The following is a 19,183-nucleotide window of genomic DNA, read 5'->3' on the forward strand; positions in this document are numbered from 1 at the left end:
AGAATCCAGAAAAGGAAAGGGCCGGGAAATTAACAGGATTAACAGAGTTGGAAGGGACCTTGTAGGTCATCTAGTCCAACCCCCCACCCAAGCAGACCCTACACCATTCCTGACAGATGGCAGTTCGGTCTCTTCTTGAAAGCTTCCAGGGATGAAGCTCCCACAACTTCCCAAGGCAAGTTTATTTATTTATTTTATTTTATTTAACACATATTTATATGCTGCCCTTCTCCCGAAGGACTCAGGGCGGCGAACACAAGCTAAAAACATACAATGATAAAAGAGGAATCTAATTAAAACCTATTAAAATCAAAATAATAAATAATAAAACCCCAGAATCAGAACTCAGCCCATTTGTTGACATAGCCAAGTCTTTAGGCCTCGACGGAAGGAGCGGAGATCAGGCGCTGTCCGGAGCTCGGTGGGTAACTCATTCCAGAGGGTAGGAGCGCCCACAGAGAATGCCCAAGTTGTTCCCTTGGTTGATTGTTGTCACTGTCAGAAAATTTCTCCTTATTTCCAGGTTGAATCTCTCCTTGATCACCTTCCATGCATTATTCCTTGTCTGGCCTTCAGGTGCTTTGGAAAATAGCTTGACTCCCTCCTGTCTGACCAGCAAATATCTTGCTGGTCACCAAAAGGACAGCAAAAGCGAGGATTGTTGGGTCGTTTCTCTTTCCCCCGCAAAGCAAAGGGACGACCCGAGACCAGAAGAGCACGCCAAGAAAGGAGGGGGGAAAGGGGGGGGGGGCTTTGTCCCAGCTGAGAAGAGCCCGACCTGGAGCTACAGCTGGGCGTGGCTTCACCGCACGGGGGGGCGGGGCCGAGATCGCTTTCCCAATCCCGGAGGCTTCGCTGGGATTCCGGTCTCCGCTCCGGGAAGGAAGGGGGTGGGGGGGGGGGTGGAGGTCGCTAGAGTTGCGTTTCTTTGCTTCTGGATCGCCAGAGCTTTGCTCGTTGGTCACCCCCGGGGTCGAAGGGGCCGCGATGTCCTCCGTGCAGGTCCTTTACCCTCCCAAGATTCATCACAGCATGCTTAACGCGGGATGCCTCAAAGATGAACCGACTCAGGGTAAGCGTCCCAGGAGAGACTGGGGGGAGCGGGCGGGGGGGGGAAGGGAAATCAAAAAGGGCTGGGGATCCCTTGCTTGGGGGATATTTTACCCAAAAAAAGAAAAAAAGAAAAAAAAACCCGGGTTGCTTGGGGCATGCACAAAAGTCTGCATATGGGTTGTTTCGATCCTATTATAGCTCAGGGATAAGGGCAAGCTCGATCCTCTTTCCTTGTGGACGCTCGACCACCACTTCAAATTGTCCATTGGTTGTGGGATTGTGTGTTGGGGGGGGAGGCTTCCACCAAAAGTTCTGCATGTTCGGAGGGGGGGCTTATTGGGATCAAGGGAGGGGGGGGCTTATCGTATCGGCATCCCGCCCTTGTATTGGCTTTAATTTAGCTGTCAGGATTTTTCCCCTGCAATCTTAGGAGAGTCCCTGTAGTTTGTCCAGGAGGGTTGACACCTCCATGTGAACTACAGTTCCCAAGGTTCCATGGGGAGATGGAATGTCTTTTAAACCCCCAGGTAGTAGATGTGTCTCTAGAGACCCCCTGGCCAAGAGCTTCAGATGGGAGCTTGGTGACACCAGAGGCTGCAGCTGTAGATAAGATAATAGCAACTGAACAGCCTCCTTCCTCAACTTGGTAGACTTTCTGGTTAGTTGTGGTCTCAAAACAATTCAAGACCATCAAGATGGGGGAAGACTGGGTGGATTATGTTTCTTAAATATCAACAATCTGGAAGCCATGGTATTCCCCTCCCCCAAACGTTTAAATCTGATTATGATTTGTGTAAATTCCCCCTCTTCTATCTTTTCCTTCACCCCAACTTCGGATATACTTGCTAAGGATTTCCAGTGCAAGCTGTATTTGATGCCTGAATATAGTTCAATTTAATAGTGGGTTTTTTTCCCTTGACTGGACTACCGACACCATACTTAACAAAGTTTGAAGACCAGTGCTGAAATATTTCCATCAGGTTGCTTGTTGCCAAATGTAAAGGAGACTCTGGTATTCTAGCTCAGTGCTGACTCCTGTCAGCAGCTGCTAGCTTTGCAAGCTTTTTAGCTACCTCCTTTAAGGTTTATAGTTAACTTTCTCTAAATAGTAATGGACTACAATTCACATCCCCCAAAGCCATCAAGAATTGGCTGAGGATGAGAGTTGTGATCTCTCTAGCTGGCTATTAAGTCTGATTTAAATCCAGTTTGGATTGGTTAAAATATATGTAAGTAGCAGCTTTTCAAAGCTCAATGAATCGAGTGGTCAGAGCAGAAGTGTATACAAAATGTGCCCTTGGATTCTTTCTGTGTTTGGGATCTTGCTCCTATTTGGTTTTTAATCTTTTAATTGTTTAAAAGGAAACAGGAAATTGGGATGCGGAAAGCAAATAAAAATCTGTACCACTGCATTTATTTGCACCAATACCTTTGGATTCTGCGAATACCCCATTGGAGAACTTCCTTGGGACTGGTTCTCCTTCTGTTTTAAGTTGTCCTGTCCATCATGCTACTGATTTCATTAATAGGCAAGGATCCCATGGTAGCTATTTTGTGAATGCTTCCAAAATTCCAAACATATCCTTGGCTCAAAAAAAGCACCTATTTTCTGGCATTAGTAGGTTTACACCCAGCAGTTGCAAAAAATAAATAAATTGCAGTTTACTGGGATGTATACAGATAGACTTTTCGGCAGAAAGTTGGAGATTCTAAAATCTTGTCCTTTTTGTATAAGTGTGCAACATAACCATATTTATAGAAGAGAACCTACGTAGCTTAAGACTGAACTGTGGAGTCTTTGGTGTTTTCTTGGTCTTTCCTTGCAGATGTTTCATTACCCAACTAAGTAACATCATTTGTGCTAGTGAGTGTGGGGTTTGCTCCCTGTTTATATATAGTAGTTTGCCCTGCTGGTATTAGTGGGAGTACATTTTTTCTTTAGTAGTCCTTTGATTAGGGTATTGTTTTCTGCTGGATTGTTTGTCTGGTGTGGATAAATATATTTCCAAGTGGGGCAGGGCTTCAATCATGCCTTACCTGCCCAGATGCAAACTTTGCCCTCTCCCATCTCCTTGAATGCCACTGTTGCCAACCAATTTGTAATTGTTTATAAATAGATGTCCTTAAAAAATTAACTCTTCTCCTTTAAAGCAATCCATATGATTGCTATGATAAGATTTGGTACTAGATGGGCATTTGGGCTCTGTTGCTAGAATGGCTTGAAATACATAAAATAATATGTATTATCAGATAAAGAGCTACTCACTACAGAGGAAAAAAGATAATTAAGTCAAAGAGGCAGGGGATTTGTCACTCTAAAACCCAGAGTCCTATGGAACTGGGCAGCCAATAAATATTGTATTACATAGTATTCGTATATTCATAAGGTATTTTATAGACCAGAGGTCACCAACTGGTGGTCCGTGGACCATTGGTGGTCTGTGAGAAAATTTTGGTGGTTCGCAGAAAAAATATTTGCATTTTTTATATTGCACTAAATCAGGGGTCATCAAACTACGGCCCCTGGGCTGGATACGTGCAATGAACGTTTATGTTGCTGCAGAGAGTCTCCCCTTCGAGGTCTTTTTGTGTGGGTCGGAAGGGGGCAGAAATTCCGACTTGGGGTCTGCTTTGGCCTCCTGGTGTGGGGCTTTGGGCGAAGGCTGGAGGGAAGTGCCGCTGGTGGCGAAGAGCTGGAAAACCTTGTTCCAGTGGGACTGCTTCATGGCCTGGAACAGCCAGTTCCATCTCAGCCTGCTGACCCTCCAGGTGCCAGTATCTGGCCTTGCACTCCTGCAGTCTTCCCTCTGCTTGGAAAACCTATGCTCGTAGTCCTCAGTGAGGTGATTCTGCTGAGCCTCCTTCTTGGTCAGATCCAATTTGAACTGAGCCAGTTGTTTTGCCAACTATTTCTCATGGTGGCTGCTTAGCTCCAACAACTGCTTCCTGTTGGGGCCCTAAGGAGCCCAGGCAGGCAGAGAGCCCAGGAGGGTGGGAGGGGAGGGACGAGTAGAGGCTGGCAAGGTGCCCCTTGACGTGAGTGACATCGAGTTGGCTACGCCCATCCAGTCACATGACCACTTAGCCACACCCACCCACCCAGCCAGTCATTAGGCAGATCATATTAGTGGTCCGCGGAATTTAAAATTATGAATTTAGTGGTCCCTGAGGCTCAAAAGGTTGGTGACCCGTTATAGACAGTACATTCACACAACCCACTATATCATGTTTTTTAAGGTTACTGTGCAGTTTAAAATGTAGATCCTGCCACTGTTTAAGTTTCATCATTAGGGTGTTAGCTTATTGCATTAAGTTGGGCTGAGGGAGAGAATTTATGGCCCAAAGTCGCCCAGCTGCTTTCCTGCCTAAGACAGGTGTAGAACTCAGGGTCACCCAGCTTCTTTGGGCCAGTCACTCTCTCTCAGCCCAACTCATCTCACAGGGTGGTTGTTGTTGGGGAGAATAAGAGGAGTAAGGAAGATTGTGTGTTTGCCACCTTGGGTTATTTATGAAAATAAGATGGGATATAAAACAAATATTTTTAAAAAACCAGACATCTCAATAATTCTCATAAAAATTCTATACATTAAATGGCAATTATTTTCCTGTTAAAGGGGAAGTAGAGTTGGGATATAGTGCCTGATCCAAAGCCACCAAGCCAAATGACAGCAGAAAGATATTGGCCACTATGCTTCTTTTGATGTTTCCAACTTATATGCTCGTGTCTTGTGAGTAAAGCATTGTAAACAAATGTCTTTGCAAGGACCTCTTAACTGACATAGAAAACTTGCTGGAAACAAATCTCATTCTATTTTTACCCTCTTTTCACATCTTTCAGGATAAAAAAAAATATGTTTTGTTTGCATTGTTTTTTCGATGGCCCTTCTAAATTTATGTGTCACTGAAAAAACACGTAATACAATAATGTAGCAACCCATTTTCAGCCAAGGTTGCTCTCTTGTCCTTGTGACAAAATTGTTCCTCCTCTACTCCACACTATCCTTTTTAAATGACCTTTTGGGATCTACTTTTGATCGCTGGGATGACGTAGAGCTAGCCAGTACTTTGGCCTCACAACACTGTTTCACATGACAGTTGTGTCCTTTATCCTCTCCCCCCTTCCCATTTCCCAGCAACAGAGAATCTCCCACAAAGTCCACAGTAAATAAAAGTGTTTCTTTGCCCAGAAGGCAGAGAAACATCATGTTCCTTCAAATCCATTGTGCAAGATCCTGTCCAAACTCCCACCACAATCACTCCCAGCACAATTTCTCTCTTGGATTAAGCAAACAGTCCTACTTCATACTAACCTCTGGACCACGTCATTTATAGCTGGAGGTCCCTGACTTAAGGGCAACTCCTGCATTCCTAAGGAATTTAGCTATGTCTCTCAGCAGTTTATAGTTTGAGGCTTATCTTTGTCGGCTTGCATTGCAGGAAAGTGAAACCAAACTGGCAGACTCTGTCGAAGGAGACAGGAAAAGTGACGTCTGGCCAGTACCTGGATTAGATTGTTGAGGGAGAGGTTTCATTTGCTCATTAATCAAAGGCTTTTAGTGTCTCATACACTTCACTGTTTGTGTGTTAGCAGAGTGTTTTTCCCCCAACTGATTCATTTTTAAAATATGTAAGTTTTTCAAACTGTAAGCATCATTACCAAGCCAAACTGTAGTTTTTTGGGGGGGTTTTTTGCTTTAATTTATATGCCGCCCTTCTCCGGAGACTCAGGGTGGCTTACAATGCGTTAAGCAATAGCCTTCATACTTTTGTATATTTATACAAAATCAGCTTATTGCCCCCACAATCTGGGTCCTCATTTCACCTACCTTTGAAAGGATGGAAGGCTGAGTCAATCTTGAGCCTGGTGAGATTTGAACTTGCAGTAATTGCAAGCAGCAGATGTTAATAACAGTGCATTAGTCCACTGTACTACAGGCTCTGGGTTACAGTTCAGCCTGGTTCCATCACATATACTGACATCCATGTAGTTGCAGCAGGAGTAAAATGCAATTAGACTTTGAAAAGATGAGGCAACAAAGTGCTGTGTGAACAACAGACAAGCGCATATAAAGAGATTAAAATGTTTGTATTTCCTAAAAAGTTTAAAAAGTATTTCCCTTGTTTTTCCCTAAGATACTTTTGGTCTTGGGAGATTAGAAATACCTACAGTATACCAGGGATCATCAACCTGTGGCTCTGGAGCCACATGTGACTCTTTCACCCCTCTGCTGTGGCTCCCTGTCACTCAAAATATGTGTCACAGCCGCCAATGTGCGACACCCACTGGCACGCGATTTATTGAGCTTTTCAACCCCCGGTAGGCCAACCATGGATAAATCCAAGAAAAGAAAAGTTTCAGAAGAAAACAGAACGTTTAATTCAACTACATATGCTAGTTTTGGGGCCGCTCAAGAAACAGTCAGGCACGGGAAGGGTTTTGTGGCTCCCGGGGTTTTCTTTTCTGTGGGAAACAGGTCCAAATGGCTCTTTGAGTGTTTAAGGTTGCAGACCCAACCTATACTAACCCTATAAAAGATAAGAAATGAAGTCAATAAGGACCTGTACCTAGGAAACTGAAATTTAAAATTAAGCAGCTTCACCTTTGTTTACAGGATAGTCGAATTAGCAGCTGTTCTTTCTCATTTAGATGTAGGAAAGGATGTTTTCCTGTTTGTCAGATCAAGACCTTGACCAGGCTGCCACACTATTTGTTAGTAAAGGAAAGATTTCTTCTAACCCCACTATGGGGAAAGGGCCTCCCGGAGACTCAAGGTCTCAGCGATAGGCCTAATCTGAGGTTATCCCAAAGGTGCTTTTTCAAGAGACAAAAGAAAAACCAGGAAATCCAGTTGCCTCTTGAAAAAGCGCCTTTGGGACAACCATGACCTGGATGACTGAGAATCTCCATAGACCTTAAACTGAGGTTAGTAGTCAAGTCAGTCCGTAACTAATATCTGCATTTATATTTGCAAAGAAAAAATACGTGTGGAGAACAGAGACGCCTCGCTTTATATAATCTGAACAGGTCCTCTAGAATGGGCAAAAGCAAGCAAAAAGACATAGGCGCGCTTTTTAGTGCGTTCGTCTGAACGAGGAACACGAGTTACGTCCAACCCTACAAAGCCACCAGGACTGAACACTTTCCCTAAACTTCGCGTTGCTTTTCCTAGTCGGCGGTTACTAAAAGTTACCTTTTAAGCTGGAAGGAGCAAGGAAAGATACAAAACGCGAAACAAGAGGCTTGCAGGACCGGCGCTTCGGCGAATAAATCGCTTTCCCCACTTGCAAAAAAAAAATAAAAAAAAATACACCAGCACTGCCTCGCCGGTCGCTCCCACGTGGATAAACAAGCTGCGGACGGGGAGGGAGGGGGGGAGGAAAGAATTCTCGCGCGCCTTTCCTCGATTGGCTAGCGCCGCGCGCCGCGCTGCTTCCGATTGGTTAAACTAACTTTGCGTGCCCGCCCTTCTCCCTCCCACTCCACCCTCCAGGGGAAGGCTTCCTCTCTCTTCCCTCCCCCCCCGTCCCCTTAGCGAATTTTGCCGACTGTTTGGTCTCCCTCGATAGATTAGACTCGGCCGGCTGGCCATTAAAAACTTTTTAAGGTTCCCGTTCTCCCATTGGCCGAGCCCTTCCCCTCCGTCATGCGGCTCGCCTTCCCATTGGCCAGGGTGGTCGCGGAGTGGGTTAGCCTCGTAAAAAAAAAAAAAAACCGAAGGAATTTCCTCTCTCCCCCCCCCCCGTCCCTAGGCTCGCGTGGTTGAAGCAGCGCTAGCGGAGTGGAGGGGGGCGGGGCGCGGGCGGAGGCTTTTAAGGCTTGATTGAAGCCCCGGGGGGCGTCCCGTTGCTTTGGCTGGCCATGCTTGTGGCTCAGGGACCCACCTGCCACCGCCAGGGTCCTGAAGGGCCGCTGGACCCGGACGCCGTGCAAGAGGAGCCTGGATGCTTAGGTACCCCAGTGCAAGGCATGCACGTGTTGCTGCAGCAGCGCCCGGGCGTCTTTGTGAATGGGGGGAAAAAAGAAGAGGAGGAGGCGAGGATGGCTTTTCCCGGCACGACTCACCCCGGCTTGTCTTCCCTTTTTCTCCCTTGCAGGGAAAGTGGCCTTGGAGACGCGCTACCGCCTGGGAGCGCTCATCGGGAGCGGCGGCTTCGGCACCGTCTATGCAGGGACGCGGCTCAGCGACTCCCTCCCGGTGAGTTGAACGTGTGAATGGCGGCTTTGCTGGCCCCGGGCTGGAGAAACCGCATCTGTAAGTCGGGGGGGGGGGCGGGGGGAAAGAGGCGGTGTGGGGCAAGCGGGGCGCCCTCCTGCTACCCCGAGCCCATCACTACATCCATTAGTTCTAGCTATCGTGGTTTAATGGTAAGTGGGAGGTCAAAGCCTGTAGAAGGCGCCCCACCATTTATTTATTTATTTATTTTATTCATATTTCTATGCCGCCCACTCTCCGAAGACTCTGGGCGGCTTACACCAAAGACAGTATACTAAATAGCATATTGCCCCCTAACACAATCTGGGTCCTCATTTTACCCACCTAGGAAGGATGGAAGGTTGAGTCAACCTCAAGCCAGTGAGATTTGATCTGCTGAACCAGCAGTCAGCTGAAGTAGCTGCAGTACTACACTCTAACCAACTGCGCCACCTTGGCTCTATCCTCTGCTCCGGAGCCGGTTACAATAAATTTGGGAGGGGTCCACAAAGCGCCACACACCATTTAGATATTTCAAACCCCTGGTTAAGGATGTGGTGCCTTTTTTTGTTTTTTTTAGTCAACCTTGAGCCTGGTGAGATTCGAACTTGCAGTAATTGCAGGCAGCTGGTGTTACTTAACAGCACTTTAATCTGCTGCGCCACCAAGGCTCTTACAATGGCTTTTAAGCCATTGTCTGAGTTTAAGGGCTTCTAGACTGACAAACATAACTGGCATAAGCGTTTTTGGATTTTATATAATGGAATGTACAATTTCCTGAAATGCTTGAAAGGTGTTATTTTGACCCAAGAGGAAGTTTGTAGCCATGATTGAAGGGGATTGGAGAAGATGGCTTTTGCAAATGCAGAAAATACAGACGTGGATAATTAACTTGTTTACCCAATCAACTTATTTGAGGTGTGCCAAAAATCTGGATTGGAAGGACAAAGTGTAATTTGGAGTATTTGGGGCGAGGGATACATGGCTGTTACTGGGAACACCTGTTGTGTCTATTCTGGACTTGCACAGCTTCCCTGGATTCTGGGAAATACACATTGGATTTAAGGGGTTTCCCAATGGTGCTGCTCATTGTCTGCACATTCATTCAGAATCATATTTTGTCCTTTGAATTCTGCTTTAAATAAATCGGGCCTTAACAAATATTAATAAATCCATGTAACATAACAAAAACTCTTGTATGGTCTAGACTAGGCTAGTTGGCTTCATAAAACATGGTGCCTGTGCTTTATTCTGTTGTGCTTAATAGGTTATGTGCCCAAATTCCTAATTGGGTACATTATGTAGGCCCAGAAAATGGATTAATTCACTAACCAAATTAGAGCCAGTTTGGTCTAATGGTTAAGGGACCAGTTTAGAAACTGGAAGACTCTGAGTTCTAGTTCTATCATAGGTATGAAAACTAACTGGGTAACTTTGGGCCAGTCTCTCTCAGCCCAATCCCCTTTTCAGAGTTGTTATTGTGGGGAAAATAGGAGGAGAGAGTATTAGGTACGATAGCCACCTTGAATTATTTATAAAAATAAAGGGAAATAAAAAATCAAATTGAAATCATTATATATACAAAAGGATATTGCAGCTTCCAGTTCTTTAGCCGGTGTTGGCTTTCATACACATTTGTTCTTCCCAAAAACTTACGGTTTCGTATGGGAGTTTTTAAGTTTATAATGTTTAATTTTTTATGATGTATTATTTGAGCCACCCAGAGTTACCGTGTGGCAAGATAGATGGGTGGCTAACAAATTTTACAAATAAATGAGTAATCTATACTTAGATTCACAATCAAAGACTGATAGAAAATTAATAATTCAAGTCCTAAGAATTACTAATGTAGCATCTGAGGATATAGGCAGTTCCAAGCCGAGGTGGTGGGGGAGAGGTTGTGAAATTAGTGCATTCAGGTCTGATAAATTCAAAATTTCCAAATATTGAGTGAGCCCTTTAGGTAGTGCTCCAAGGGCTCCAATCACAATTGGTATAGCAATAGATTTCTTTTTCTGAAAGTGATCAATATATATGATGTATTGTACAAGGATGTTACATATATATCATTATACATCATACAAGTTCAGTACCAAAAATGCATGCCTAGGCATTTTTGCCACATGTTTGTGGCTCGACATCAAAAGGCAGCTACAGTTTCCATCAATTTTTTTCTTGACTACTAAGAAAAACTAGTGGCATTGATGAGGGGAGAGTTAAATAATAGACCTCCCAGCAAAAGTTATTCCAATTGTTAAATTATTAAATTTCTACTTATAGAATACTAAAACAGAATATTGTATGTAACTTCTGTACAAATAGGAAACTAGATTACTGACAATCGTTACAGGGTAGTAAAAGCAGCATCCTGTGTTGTACACCACAAATGTGATGTCATGGACAGCATCACTCTCTTCTGCAGCTATGGCACCTGAGTTCCATGCTGTTAAAATATTTGTGAGAGAATCCATAATTCTGAATAAGAGATATTTTGCCCAGTGCCAAAGAGACTCTTTCAATATAGTTTATTACAAAAGTAATCCTTGTTTAGTGACCACAAGTAGGTCTGGCAATTTGGTCATTAAGTGAAGTGGTTGCTAAATGAAACTGCAACTGTGTATATGATCTTCAGATTTCAGTTGCTTTACAGACCTGTAAAGGTCGTAAACCTGAGGACTGGTTGCAAAGTTATTTTTCATCGCTATACTAATTGTGAAACAAGGTCTACCTGTATTCGTTTTGGAAAGTAGAGCTTTGAGAAAAAAAATATAGTTTATACGGAGAAAAGTCAACCTTCCTCCAGCTTTGGAGAGGTATAAGAAGGGCTTGTTTAAAGGATGATGGTGGTTTTCAGGGACTGGATTAGGTGCCATGGTGGTTTGTAGCAAAGTTTGTTCTAAACCTGCAAAGATTGCCTTTTAAAAGTTTTGCTCATTTTTCTTCTTTCAGGTGGCTGTTAAACATGTTGCCAAGGACCGAATCTTGCAGTTCCACCATATGGTGAGCATTCCTTCCACGCAGAACATTTTTGCAATTAAACTCTTGCCATACCCTTAGCTGTTTGGAGAGCTGTGGCAAACGCTCTTATCAGTTTTGACTTCTGTTCTTCTCTAGAATGGCACCCTCGTCCCTCTGGAAGTCCATCTGCTGAAGAAAGTATCGGCCCCAGGTTGCCAAGGTGTCGTCCGTCTTCTGGATTGGTTTGAGCAGCCTGACTCGTACTTCATTGTTATGGAACGACCGCTTGTTTCTCAGGACCTGTTTGACGTTATCACAGACCAGGGCCCACTCCCAGAAAATGTGGCTTCTGGTTACTTTCAACAAGTGGTGGAGGCAGTGCGCCATTGCCATCTGTGTGGTGTGTTGCATCGAGACATAAAAGACGAAAACATTTTGGTAGACCTTCTGCATGGTGACTTAAAGCTCATAGACTTTGGCTCAGGTGCATTGCTGCGGGATACTCTATACACAGATTTTGATGGTGAGTAGAGACTGTGTAGTTGGCAGAGGGAAAGGAAAGGAACATTTGCATGTAAGAAAGACAAAGCCTTTGTCTGAAACTGCAGTAAGTTTCTGCTGGCCACTATGGAGTTACATACAGGGAGATGGCCCAGGGGGGGTCTGTACAAGACAACTTTATGGAAGACAAAGAAGACATGGAACCCAATATAATAACCAACAATGGCTTATCACAGAAGTGTCTCTTAAAATAGCTTTCCTACACCCAGTGCCCCAGAACTTGAAGTAACCGTTTGGCTGGAGGTTATTGATATTGAAATCCATAATCCATGGAGGGTATCAGGTTCAGAAAAGCTGGTCTTGAAAGGTGACGCAGAAAGGTTTCTGATTACAAGAATTTCAGAGAGTTGGTAGAGAGACACAAGAGCTCTTTGGGTTTTTTCCTAGCTCAGTTCTGGGCTAATTAACTAAATCCTTGTTTGAATTCATGCTTGATTTCTGCAGACTTTATAGACATTCTTAGCAATAAGTAGACTGATGTTATTTCCTTCTGGAATTTTTTTTAAAATTTTCAGTTTAGCGTGGGTCCTTGGTTATTCTTTAGCGGCCTCCTTTATCTGCTTAGCCTCACAATTGCTGCCACTTGCCGAAGCCCTCAACCAATAAGAAAAGCAAAACATGCTCTGTGTATGGAATGAGTAGTTATATTGATAATTAACATGAATGCACTAAGGCGTACTTGCTACCTTTTTGTCAACAGAACTAGGCCCCGTCTATTATCAACCACTGGACATTTATAAGGAAGAGATCTTTTATATACACAAATTTTGTATGTAGACTTACATTTTAAGTATGGGCCAGGATACGCACAGAACTTTACAATGGATTGAGTTCAATTCCAGCCATAGCATTCCTGTTTGCTCCTAAGAACTCCATGTGTCTCATCATATGTCTGAGGACCTCAGGAATGTTGTTTTGTGCTAGATAGCGAGTTCCCAGGGCTCTCATATTTTGAATTCTTTTGAAAAATATGTTAAAGGTAAAAGCAATTTGATCTTCTTCTTAAGCTATGCTGTTTGTTTTAGATTAAGAGTGCCCATTGTTTTTTAAAGAAACTCAGATGGTTAGGCATTTTTCAGAATACTTTCATCTCCCAAATATGTGCCAGTTACTCTCTTGATTCATTGCACCCTTTCAATTTTCACATCTTTGGGAAGCAGAAATTCTATGTGCTAAGTGTACAGCTGATATATTTATAAATTAATTCTAGGTATCCCAGATTCTTAGCGTCTGCTCACCAAATAGTATTAAACTCGTAAGAGTTTGGTTGCAAATGAGAGAGGAAATCTATGTCTAGCATATGCTACTGTAAAGTAGGTTTGCATGATCGTTATCTCCAAAATAATTATTATACAAAGTGTATTTTTACACAGAGAACATTCTTAATATTTTTAATATTATATTATTAAATATATTGTATTTAATATATTTAATATTTTTAATGCTTGCAGATAGAATAATTTTATGTAGAGGAAAACTGAGTATGGTCAACTGTTTATCTGAACAGGGTGGCCTGTCTATTCTTGTCTTATAAGAATTAATTTTTTAAAAATGCAATTTACAAGCATTTATTCTGAGAAAGTCTCTTTGGGCAACGTGATCAGCTATTCCTCTCTCTTGCTACAGGCACGCGGGTGTACAGCCCCCCTGAGTGGATAAAATACCACCACTACCATGGTGTGCCTGCCACAGTGTGGTCCCTGGGTGTGCTGCTCTATGACATGGTATGTGGGGACATCCCTTTTGAACGTGATGAGGAGATCCTGCTTGGAAAACTCCACTATCACTGTAGGATATCCTCAGGTGAGCACTACTGTGAGCTTAGGCCAAAGAATATGTCTGTCAGATTCTGGGAGACTTTTAGGCTCATGTATGTCACGGGACCCAAATGGGGACTGGTCCGGGAACTTCTAGATTAAGAAGTTATCTGGCTTTCTGTTGAAAACTTTTTTTTTCCTGGTGACAGTTCTGGCCAATATTCTTTGCCTTGTCTAGTCTTTCTCTTTCTCTTCCTCTCCGTCTCTACCTTTCTTTCTCTCTTCCTCTCCCTTCTTTCCTTCCTTCCTATTAGTAACTCCTGGCAATTGCCTGAATTGGTCCTACAGTTTTCTTGGCAAGATTTCAGAAGTGGCTTGCCCTTGTAGCCTCCTTCCTAGGGCTGAGCGAGACAGACTGAACCAAAGTCACCAAGCTGGCTTTGCGCCTAAGGCAGTACTAGAATTCAGAGTGTTCTAGTTTCTAGCCTGGTGTCTTAACCACTACACCAAACTGGCTTTTTTTTAGTAGAATTAAATTGGCCATTTCCCTATAGAGGTCTTTGTGTATGCCATTGGAAAGCAAGATCTGACTCCTTTGTACAAAAATCTGTATGTCCTCCCACCCCCCAATCGAATACTCTTTAAGTGGCGGAAGTAACAAGGCCAACACCCTGCAATCAAGCATAGCCCAGATAAAGTAAATTATTGTACCAATAAAACACAATAAAAACATGAAGTGATCAAATTAAAGGTGATTGTGACCTACATCAGCACATAGATGTTCTTTGAAACATAATGTTCTTACTGTTTTGTTGAGCGGGTTGTCCTGCACCCCTCAGAAACCTTGGATAAACTGTTTATTAATGTGGGAGAAGAAGAAGAAGAACTGGCTCTATTTCCCCCCCCCCTTCAGCTCCTTCACCCCATATTATGATGACCTTTAGAACCCTCTTTTCAGAAGAACACATTGGACCAGTACAACTTGGGCAGGAGAGGCAATCCTGAAGACCCATTAGAGCCAAACCACATAGAGCTATGTGGGTTAAGGCTAGCTCTCTGGTTGGAACCCATAAACATAATGGATGCCAACGAATGCTTAGAACATCACAGTGGCTTTGACTGTGGAAATATTAAGGGTGCTTGACAAGCAGTTGTCATTGGATGGACCAGTTTACACAATGAATGTATGAGTAATTTACCCATCTCTGAATGACTCCCTCAGGTTTAGTTAAACAATGCAATCAATTCATAGATTTTGGCTGTGGGAAAGTAGGTGCGCTTTGTCTTTGTCAAAACGGCACAACCACTGCTGCTTTTGTGATGTAAGCCCTGTCGAGTGGTTTGCCCATAGGGTAATGCAATTTCAATAATTATTTCCTCCTTTGATAGATTGCCGCCACTTGATTGAATGGTGCCTCTCATTAACACCAGAGAAGCGACCTTCCTTGGAGCAGATCCTGGCTCATCCGTGGATCCTCACGTTCTTGGAGCCAAGCGGACGCAAAGTACAGCAGCCCACCACCCACAAAGGTGGTACTAGCCTCCGGACAGAATAGGGACACCTGTCATCCAAAGAGCAAAGGCGCCATAACTTCTCCTGCACCAAAGGACTGATCTAATCACTGTTTCTTATTCCTGCTGATTAGCTGAGCGGGAAATTGCCAGTGGGGGCAATTTCTGAAATCCCAATGGTGTGGCAGTAATCCTGCCCAACTGAGTAGACAATGGGGCTGTCACATGGCCCCTACACAAGACAACAGAGACCAAGGGGTAATGTTTTGTTTACAAGGACTCTGCCTGGCCCTGCGTGCTGGAAGGGGCAGAGACTGGCACCAGGCAAGCAGTTTCAAGGCTTTCTCTTATATGATTTGTACGACTCAGGACCCCAACCTCCTTGGGGGCAGCAGGATCGACTTTATTTTTATGTAACGTGGATATATATGCTTATGTCTCTGCAGGTGACAGCTTATTTATTTAGCATAATATTCCATTGGGGGTGGGCGGGCTCATTTTTATGCTGATGCTAAGCGTTTACCTGCTATCATTTTGAGTGTAAAAAAAAATTTTTTTTTTCTCCAGTGCAGCCCAAAACTGGCTCTATAACCTCTCCCCACTTTACCCCCATATATCCATTCCTGTTCAGCCATTCCAAGTCTGAAACCAAGTTGTAGGGCTTGACTTCTCCACTATTGCCCTAATTTATATGGGGAAGGAAATGAAAAGTAAAGACCTAATCTCATTTAAAAATGTACAAAAGTTCAACCATAAATAAAGGTCGGTGCGTGTGTGTGTGTGTTAATTGAACTTCTGGAAAAATCCTCCTCTTTCAAGAACCTCAAATTTTGTTCACATTCAAGCCAAGCTTTCATTCCAAAGAAAATTTACCTTTTCCAAAGATGCTGGCAGAATCTTGTAATTCTAATGGTTTTAAGAATCCTGAGTTTCTTGTTTGAAGTTCCTGATAGGATTCTTGCCTCTTCTCATAGATCTTTCATCTGGGAGACTTTGGATATGAATGTGAATGGCCCAGGTTGTTCCTCTTTCCATCTCTTCAATTTTAGGCATCCCATGTGGTGGCTTGCAAGCACAACTGAGATGTTGGCTAATATTGGGAATGTCTGGTGCCATGGGTGTTTTCTTAGCTTTGGCAAATATCTTTTCATCTGTTGATTTTTCTGGACCTCCCTTCTCCTACCCTTCCCCCCTTTTTTTGTTTGCCTTAGAAACTGTGGGGTCAAAAGAGGGGACTTTCATGTTTACCCTTACTCATATTAATAAATTAGGCCAAAGTACTCTAAATATTTGAGTAAGAACTTGTTTTTTGAAAAAGTAGCAGCAAGAGCCTTTTATTTTTTAAAGAAAACTTTGGGTTACATGGGGTTCTCGGTGATTCCCCATCTTTTAAACCGATGTCAGAGCCTGTTCTTGGCCAAATTTATTTCGATGGTTGTTTTGAAGTCTGGTCCTTCCACTTAGTAAAAAGAGAAGTACGCTATATCCCCAAGCAGTTATGACTGACTGGATATCTGAGGTGAAGATTCAAGTTGATTTTCACGCAGATTTATCAGTCATGATCATCTAAAGAGGACTCTGCAAACTTTAGCGTGCCTTGGTCTTCAGCCGAAAGGAGTGCTTGCCACAAACTTCTTGTCCTGAAGGAAGCAGGTGAGATGATGAGCCTGCTTGATACCCTAATGCTGAAACTCCAAACTTACTAAAAGCAGGAATATTTTGCTCTAGCTCTCCTCTGGGAAGGTAAACAAGACTCCACTTTTAATCTGAATCTTAAAAGACATCTGGAAAACAGAGATTTAACTGCTGAGTGTCTTTGAGGTTCATAGTGACCTAAAATAGTGAGACCCTCTGCTTCATGGAGAGAAAACCAATCTCCCCTCAATCTTTTCCTGGCCGTGCTAAAACATGAACTTCTTGTTCCCTGTATCTGCACAAAGCTGAGCTGTCTTAAATTTCTGTCTCAACACAAATATCGTGCCTCTTAATAACTAAGTGGGTGCTGGATTAGAGGGATATGCAAAAAAAGGGAAGGTCTGCAAAACTGGAGATCCAGTCTGGGATATCACCAGCAACAGTTTCTAAACCTACTGCCACTAGTAATTGTAACAAGAATATTTATACGCCAGTTCAGATTGTTATTACTTTATATTTGTGGACTTGTGTGTTTTGTTACTACTGCCTCATGTACATTTATGCAACCACATAACACAATGCCTCGCCCTTTTGGGCCCCAGGATCTACAAAGCCCACCTGGGTTTAAATAAACTTTTATAAGAAAAAAGTTATTTTTCTATTGTGTGCGTGTGTATTTTGGGGGGAAATATCCATTGGGTGTCCATGTGTGTAAATGACCTTGGTTTTAAGATCAATAGATCTCCACTGATTCGGTGCTTAGTTCCAGAATTTTTATATTTGTAAAACCTTTTATCCTCTGAGAAAATTAAATAAGCTTGAAAGCAAAGGATACCTACAGAGATCTGCTATGGCACATGCTTTACATCCTTTGTACTTTGAAGAATGTTCAAATTAAATTTAAAATATAAATGATAATGCATTTTTTAAAATCTTTGAAATAACTACAAAAATAGCAAAATATGCAGAGAAAATTCTGCTTAACTGTTAGTGACAATATATGAGGTTAGGCAGTAGCTAATGGTTGGCCCATCAAAGGTCCTTAAAATAAAAGTCTCTTGTCATTCAAAGCAGTTTGGATGGGAATATGCACTGGATCTATATATTGTACTAAATATCTTGGCTTATCAGATAAATCAGTTGGGTTTATCCAAATCTTAAACCACAAACAGATGCTAAGCCCCCTGAGGCCCATCTGGGTTTGTTTTTGTTTTGGAGCAGAGTACAAGATATCCTGGAGGATTTTTTGCTAAATTTCTTTAGCAATTATTTAGCTGGATACTTGGATCTACAAAGGTGTATGATGCCTTGTGAATTACCGGAATTGTCTCTACCAATTTACCTTTTTAATTTATATTTATTTGTATACTGCCTTTATTATTTTTACAAATAACTCAAGGCAGGGAACATATCCAACACATCTTCCTCCTCCTATTTTTCCCACAACAACCACCCTGTGAGGTGAAGTGAGTTGGGCTGACAGAATGACTGGTCCAAGGTTATCCACTGGCTTTCATAGCTAAAACGGGACTGAAACTCTGGTCTCCTGCTTTCTAGCCTGGTTCCTTAACCACTAGACCAGAGATGTCAAACTCAATTTCATTGAGGGCCACATCAGGATTGTGTTTGATCATGGAGGGACATGGTCAGGATGGGCATGGCCAGTTTGATGTCACTCATGTCAGGTGCCTGTAGTGGCCCAAGCACTCTGCCAGTGAAAATGGCCCTCCCGAGTACCTTCTTTGTTGGCAGAGGGTTGTTGAAAGCCATCGCAGACAAAAACGGAGCTCAGGAGGCCACGCACAGCCCTCCCAAACACCATTTTCACTGGCAGAGGCATAGCGGGCCGGTCCTTCGCTGTTTCCAGGGCAGCCCTGCGGGCCAGATTTAAGCACCCTAAGGGCTGCAAGTTTGACACCCCTGTACTAGACCAAACAGGCCCCCTATCCATTATTCAAAGTCTGGTTATCAGTTTTTCCTCAATCATGCAAAATATCCATCTATATAATCTGTAGGTTTGGTTTCAGCAAAACCCACAAAATCATAGATACGCTGATGCTATCTATGATGTATGCCGTTTCCATCAGTTTCCATTAAAAGGTAGCTAGCTATCTTTCTTACTTGCAGATACCTTAAAATGTAATTAAATTTCTCTATTCTTGTTCCCAATGCTTGCTTGTGTTCTGATCCACAAGATTGTTCACATGTCTTCAGGAAGTGTGTAGAAGGCATTTCCTTTTCACTTGGAGTAGCATACCTATCTCCCAGGGTGTGAATCCAAATTTAATTGAATGCCTTATGACACAAGGGAAGCAACTGGAGAGGTTGGCTACCTTGCCAAGTTGTGAGACTGATTTAACCTGTTTTTAGGAGTTTGCGATTGCCCACAGATTTATGAACCACTGGGAGTTGCCATTAAAATTGTCCCTGAGCAATGTTTGATAGAAGCAAGGATGGAATTAGACCATAAATCTAGACCAAAAGTTGCAGATGTCACTATCTTGTTAAGAGATG

At 43.0% G+C, this 19,183-nt stretch overlaps 1 protein-coding gene across 1 annotated transcript; it reads left to right on the forward strand.

Moving 5' to 3' along the window:
- The first annotated feature begins 966 nt into the window (after positions 1–966).
- On the forward strand, positions 967–17,308 carry LOC139312208 (serine/threonine-protein kinase pim-1-like). Its single transcript, XM_070936810.1, has 6 exons — positions 967–1,072; positions 8,149–8,249; positions 11,196–11,246; positions 11,361–11,727; positions 13,392–13,568; positions 14,912–17,308. The coding sequence occupies exons 1-6, from the start codon at positions 988–990 to the stop codon at positions 15,076–15,078; spliced, it is 948 nt and encodes a 315-aa protein (XP_070792911.1). The 5' UTR covers positions 967–987; the 3' UTR covers positions 15,079–17,308.
- Positions 17,309–19,183: the final 1,875 nt, after the last annotated feature.

Source organism: Pituophis catenifer, unplaced genomic scaffold (assembly GCF_029215685.1).
Source record: "Pituophis catenifer annectens isolate HBS135680 unplaced genomic scaffold, rPitCat1.0.hap2 SCAF_2, whole genome shotgun sequence".
Lineage (NCBI taxonomy): Eukaryota > Metazoa > Chordata > Lepidosauria > Squamata > Colubridae > Pituophis > Pituophis catenifer.

Bases quoted from the DNA above. Each gene is read 5' to 3' on its own strand.
- LOC139312208 (XM_070936810.1), top strand. From the start codon at position 988: ATGTCCTCCGTGCAGGTCCTTTACCCTCCCAAGATTCATCACAGCATG. The intron at 1,073-8,148 runs GTAAGCGTCCCA...TCTCCCTTGCAG, and splicing joins CAAAGATGAACCGACTCAGG to GGAAAGTGGCCTTGGAGACG. The intron at 13,569-14,911 runs GTGAGCACTACT...CTCCTTTGATAG, and splicing joins TCACTGTAGGATATCCTCAG to ATTGCCGCCACTTGATTGAA.